At 42.5% G+C, this 6517-nt stretch overlaps 1 protein-coding gene across 1 annotated transcript; it reads right to left on the bottom strand.

Moving 5' to 3' along the window:
• Positions 1–4945: 4945 nt before the first annotated feature.
• Positions 4946–6297, bottom strand: LOC147741912 (uncharacterized). The gene is made up of 2 exons (XM_086936096.1): positions 6216–6297; positions 4946–5865 (listed from the first exon to the last, which is right to left on the bottom strand). Exons 1-2 carry the CDS (start codon positions 6295–6297, stop codon positions 4946–4948), a joined length of 1002 nt encoding a protein of 333 aa, XP_086792222.1.
• Between the last annotated feature and the right edge of the window lie 220 nt (positions 6298–6517).

Genomic DNA, 6517 nt, shown 5'->3' with positions numbered 1-6517 from the left:
CCATAAACTGGTGTCAAACTTTATTAGGTTGATGGGTATGCCATCTAGACCAGGTGTCTTTCCCCCTACGCTTTGCTGTATTGCAACTAACACTTCATGTAAGGTCTCATCCACAGCAGGGTTTGGATTTGCTCTCTTGCGTGCACATGTGTCTAGACTTCCTGTGGAATGACTTTGGGAGAAATGCGCTTCTCATGCCTCACTGCTGATGTGGCAGTTAATCAGCTTACTTGTTCTGTTGACTGATGTCAAAGCTGAGACAGAATCCCCAAAAGATTTCCTATTCCTGGTAGCTGTTGTGTTGACCAAGCTAATCCACTGCTTGGTAATCACCTACACCTAACTCCTCTTAGTTTCTATGTAATACCTTTGACATAGGCTGGGCACTGCAGTGGGATTCCTGGGCAGGCAGTCAGGGCCTACCAAAGAGCTTGGGTAGCAATCGAGTACTCGTGATCAAACCATCTTTAATTTGGGTAAGCATCCTTTGACTGCTTTATTTGCTACGAGAGATACATTTTGATGCCTGAGGAGAAAGCTGTAAAGGAACTTGCTATGCTCTCCTACTTTGTGTGACCATCGTCAGATAGACAACCTAAAATTGGATCCAGATTCCTCCTAATAATTTCAGCCAACGTTTGTGTGGGGTTTAGAAATTGCCAACGGACTTTCAAGTTATCTGTGGATACCTTTAAATCGCGAAGTTCTGGTTGGCTTTTAGGGCCCACTGTAGGTGTCATAATCAATCGAAGTTCAAAAGGGTAATGATCACCAAATTCAATTAGTCGAATAATACCTGAAACCAGTGTAATAATCCAGGAAAAAAGATTGATTCAAAGAGGTTTATTCAACAGCACAGCATCAAGTCCTAGTACAGCAGTATCCAGGTTACAACTGACAAGCAGTGCAGAATGTTGTATGAGCAAAGCTCTGTTCAGAATGTAGAATGTATAAAGAAACATAACATGGCACATGCAGTTAAAGAGGCAGGATTACAGGTTACATAACAACTCAAGTAATAAAGAATATAACAACCAGTTTCTAAGATAAATTGTCGGATACAAAAATATAATCTATTAAACTGACATTTCGGCTTCACCCACACCTGCCACCTCAAGAGCTTCCGGCAGGTCAAGCGATGCCAGAAAGGCTCTAATTTGTTTGCCCACTGGTCCTGCCCCTCAGCAAGCAACATCCGGTTGCTTTGATCCAGGTGAAATAGTTTGGCATTAAAGTCCCCTGCCAAGCATAAATAGACTGGTCACCCCTCACATGTTACTGACTCCACAAGTGAATCAATAAAACCAAACAGTTCTGGGAACCTGCGGTTTGGACAGTTTAAGAAATCATTGTTGTTAAAATTGACAAAATACAACAGAGAATTCACTTCATAATGCACAGCCTGGAAGTTTTTACCCAAAGTGTTTAAGACTTCGGCGTTGCCTCCTACTGAAAGATTTATCCAAGTGGTTAAACCCCCGTGAGGCACAGCCCGAAATAGGATGGAATTGCTGGTGCATAAAAACAGGGGTTACCGTCGAGGATTATGGTGCCAATGGCCCAAGTTTCCCGTGGCATACTTATTAGGGTTGAGTGATGAATTCTGCTCGACCAACGGATTGTGCGGAGCTTTGCCCTCTCTCTGCAGAAGTACGAAAAGCTCTGAAGCTGTATGGAGTAGAGTTTTTCCTCTTGCATGGCTCTCCAGCATTAGGTTGGTGTGTGCAAGCTAAATAAATCATATTCTAGACCATCTCCCGATTGGATTCCTGAATTCAGGCTATCGCGGCAGGTCACTACCGCTCGTGCTGAGAAATCTGCTGCTCGCGTTGAGGGAGCCGCTGTTCAAGTAGAATATCTACTCAGGAGGCAGAAGGAAGCAGTACCCTCTTGCACTGCACGTTATGCCATTCACACAGATTTTCCAGACGGGACAGACTCCCAGCGGTAAAGAATGAGCTCAAGCAGCGTGATTTACCGCACTCTGCTGCTCACAGCAGTTTTTCCGGCAGAACGCGCAAACTCTGCCCAGACCTTATGGTAGCCACGTATTAAGGATAGCCAGTTCAGGAGAGCTATATAAGATTGTAGACCTGCGATATTCTAGCTCAATGCTTTCATTGTATGCCTCTTTTCTATAGTAATTGGGTTCAAAGAATAAGTACACTGAGGGGCAGTCAAGATCATGTATTCTTTTTGTGGGGCCTCAGAGCACATTTTTCTATACCCGGGAGGTGCTGGTGTTACATATAAAGGGGAGGTAGCTTCTGAGACAGTGAGTCAATCACACTACTCAATGTCACCCAGGGGAGTGAACCTGTTTCCCAAAGGCAATAATGACCACTGGGCCAGGCTGAGACAGCCACTACTGGTTTGTCTGACTAATTCGAGAATCCACAGGAGCCGGCACAAAATCTCTGGTCCATAAATAAATCCCAGAGGGTATGCCTAGATACCAGTTAATCTGGCTGGATTGAGTAGGCCCAGAGTTGTCAGAAAACGTACAACTGTAATAGGGTTGTTAAAGTTAACTATTACACAGTCCCCCGACCACTGCTAGGTATCTGGACCAAGCCAATCAACCCTTCTAACCATGATGATTGAATTTTACGTTTCCGTGCCATTACTGGTGTTCAACTTAAACCAGTGAACTACCTTGGGCCTGATTAACTGAAACAGTCAGAGACAAAATCCTAAACTTACTACTCATGGTATTCACAGAATGCACTTACGACTGCCCTAAGTTAACATCCGCACTCAGGCCGGAATTTCCGTACCTGGAGCGGAAGCTCTGCAGGTGGAGCGGATGCTCCACACCCAGAGCAGAATTTTCCCCATCGGGCCGGAATCTCGCTTTCGGGCCGGAAGAGCCACAATCTGATGTTCATTGACTATATCTGATGCATTATTGGTATTCTGGCCCGGAAGCCTAGATGTCGGCACAGTGGAGGAAATTCCGCTCTGGGTGCGGAAATTCCGGCCCAAGTGCGGACGTAAACTTAGGACAGTCGTAAGTGCATTCTGTGAATACTATGAGTAGTAAGTTTAGGATTTTGTGTCAGACTGTTTCTGTGAATCAGGCCCTTAGTTCTTATGCCCACATACATCAAAGGAAATTGCATTCGCAAACGGTGCGAATCGCAAAATTCGGCCGTTTGCAAATGCAATTTCTTGGATTGGGATGCATCATCTTTGAAGTGTTTCTTTGCTTTTTTAGGAATCGCAAAATGCTTTACGATTCCTAAAATAAATTGCAAAAGTAGCGAATCGCATTTTTTTGCGAGAAATTACAATGCATGAAAAATCGCTATTTAAATTCTTAAAATAAGAAGAAGTCAAACCTGGTGGTAATTTTTGCGAACTTGCTCAAAACAGGTGACATCCATCAAGAGTGCATATAAGGGGCCTCAGAAAGCATCAAACATTTTTCCACAATGGCAGCACTTTTCTTTTTGGCACGTAGGCAGAGGTTGAGAGCAGCAGCAGGATGGAGGAGAAGGTTGATTCAAGAGAGAATTTTCAGAGTGCGCATTGCCTTACTAGGGCAGACAGAAGCAGAAATATATGATAAGTATAGGCTTAATGCTCACTTAATTTGAGATTTAATTGAAGAATTGGACCCAATCTTGCAGAGACAAACACGCAGGACACACGCCATACCAACCCATGTTCAGGTATTGTGTTCACTGCACCTCCTTGCCTCTGGGTCATTTCAGGATATAATAGCCATTGCTGGTGGTGTCTCCCAGAGTTCACTTTCTAGATTTTTCAATGCTTTTCTGAATGCCATGTTGCAAAGGATAAGGCATCACATCAAATTCCCTACTACTCAGCAGGATTTGCTAAAAACCAAGTTAGATTTCTATAACATGGCTCATTTTCCACATGTTATTGGCTGTGTAGCTGGCACACATGTTCCCATTTGCCCACCCTCTGAAAATCAGTACATTTTCCGCAGCAGGAAATGTTACCATTCTCTTAACCACATCAGCGCGGTGCAGATTCCTGCGCTGTGCTGACAGTTCTAATGAGCCAACGGGCTCATGAAGGAACGGTTCCTTCATGAGCACAGGCCAACCGACGCTCATGACGGAACCGTTCCGTCAATAGCATCGAAGGGGTTAACATACAAGCAATTTGCAATTCTAAAACTATAATCCCAGACTTAGTGGCAAGTTACCCTGGAAGTGCCCATGACTCCTACATTTTTAGGCACAGTGCCATCCACACACGACTGCTTGCAGGTGAATTTGGAGATGGATATTTGCTTGGCAATTATAAATTTTTATTTTTAACATATCCCAGTTCCTGTTAGACACATGTTACTCATGCATTGTATCTGTCATTATCACTTTCTTTAGGTAAAGTGCCTATGCAGTGAGGTCATACATATGAACACCATATCTCAATCCAGCAACCAGAAAAGAGCAGCAGTACAACCATGCTCACATATCAACCCGCAATGTGATAGAGAGAACCTTTGGTGTGATGAAATCTCACTTTCGCATTCTCCAAAAGACTGGTGGAGTTTTACAATATCGTCCAGAAATTTGCTGTAAAATAGTTGCAGCATGTGCAATGTTGCACAACTTAGCCACTAATAGAGGCATAGAATTGGATGTGGATGATGCACTACCTCATAATGATGATCAGCCTGAACAACCCCAACCAAGATTACATGGACCAGAAGCAGCAGAGGGTAGAAGGAGAAGGGCTGAGAACACATTATTTTAAAAAAAGGTAAGAATCACACAAGACAATCAGATGCATGACTGTAAACTGTTTATTTTTCAAAAGTAAAAGTATATGCAGGTTTTAATTGAAATTTAAATGCATTCTGATGAATTAGTAAATTACTTTGCCTTCATTTTAAAACTGAAAACAATGTTTTTTAAATCAGATGGACACCTTTTTTGTCAAAAAATGTACCTGAAAATGTACCATACTATTTTTTGCGTCCACGCACCCCTAATGCTTTTCCTGTAATTATCATATCGCCCATGGCCAAGTTGCTGGAAATTTTTTGTTTCCTGTTGCTACGGCGTGCTCCAAGTAAGGCTGGGTCAAGTATGCCACTGACACTTCTGCCAACTTGACTACCCCCAATTTGAAGCTGGTTTGCAGTATCAGCCTCACTTTGTGTTCTTTCTACAGTATTTTGGAGTGTCCCCATTTCCCTGGTAATCTCTGCACAAATTTGTTTCATTTCCACTTGCATGGCAACTGTCTGCTTGCAGAGCTGAGCAGTAGCGCTTGAAAGCCGAGACATTCCCCTGGTGTGACCCTGCATGCAGGTCATTGTTCTAAGTTGCCTCTTAGCACTTCCAACTTGCTGGTTCTGTATCACTGTGCAGAGTGTCTCCAAAGAATTAGCAATGCGGTCTAGCTTTTCAGATGTTGTTTTATGCCCTTTATCAATTACATTTGTCATTTGTTTAATACTGTTGTGCATTGCACAAAACTCTTTACTGATAGGATCAGGTTTTCCCTTCATGACTCTAATGTCTTTGCCTTGTAGGCGCTGAACTTTAAGGATTTTATCCTCAACAACACTGCTGGTGCTGCTATCCTCTAGAGCTCTTCCTCTTTGTGATGCTTGTGATCGGCGCCTGTAAAACTGTTGAAGTCTATTACGCCTGCTCTGCATTGGGTTAGAGGTTGCTGGAGTTGCAACAGTCTGCATTTCAGAGACATTAACATTTTGATCTTCTTCACTATCAGACTGCTGCAGTTGGCGCACTCTGTGTATTTCTCTTCTTTGAAAAATAAAAGATGATGAAGTTGCAGCATTGGAGTCATCTGTGTCATGTCCTTCTTGAGTGTTAAACTCTGTCAATTCATTTTCTATGACTTCTTGTTGTGTATCTATGATTGAAAAAGTGCAAGCAGTCTGTTACTTATTAATTTGCACTTTTTTAACTTGTTTGCAAAATTGCTTCTCAACTACAAATCGCATGTTGCATGACTACTTTGGTTCCCTACAACAATAACATTCATTTTAACCAACTTTACTTTTTATTAGCATATTTGAATGTAGAAAAAACTACAACTCCCATGATGCACTGCTTTCTGACTTAAAAATATGAATTATCAGGTTTGGGAATCATAAATGACGTAGTTCAAGAGAGGAGTGAAATGGAAGCAGGTATAACAGCTTTTTAAGCCCTCTCTCACTCACATTGTACATTTAAAAAATACATTTAAAAAACTCTTACCTTCAGAAGGTGTAGCAAGCTCAGACGTATCAATGTCAATTACTCCCACAACAGCCTCAGTTGAAAGTGTGCCTTCCACCATGTCTTCAAGGGGGGTATGGGCCTATCCCTTTGGCAGCTTTCATATTCATTGCAATTCTTTCTTTGGCATGACTGCGCAGGTCATACCAGAGTTTCTGTAAATTATTTATGTCACAATGTGCAACACCCACAGCATTCACCTTAGCTTGGATAGCAAGCCACAGTTTCCTTTTAACTGCTTCAGGCACCTTCAAAGATTGTTTACCAAAAAGTTGGTCCTG

Source organism: Lissotriton vulgaris, chromosome 1_1 (genome assembly GCF_964263255.1).
Source record: "Lissotriton vulgaris chromosome 1_1, aLisVul1.2, whole genome shotgun sequence".
In the NCBI taxonomy this organism is placed as follows: Eukaryota; Metazoa; Chordata; class Amphibia; order Caudata; family Salamandridae; genus Lissotriton; species Lissotriton vulgaris.
Note: the sequence above shows the minus strand (reverse complement) of the source record. Positions and strands in the feature narration are given on the sequence as shown.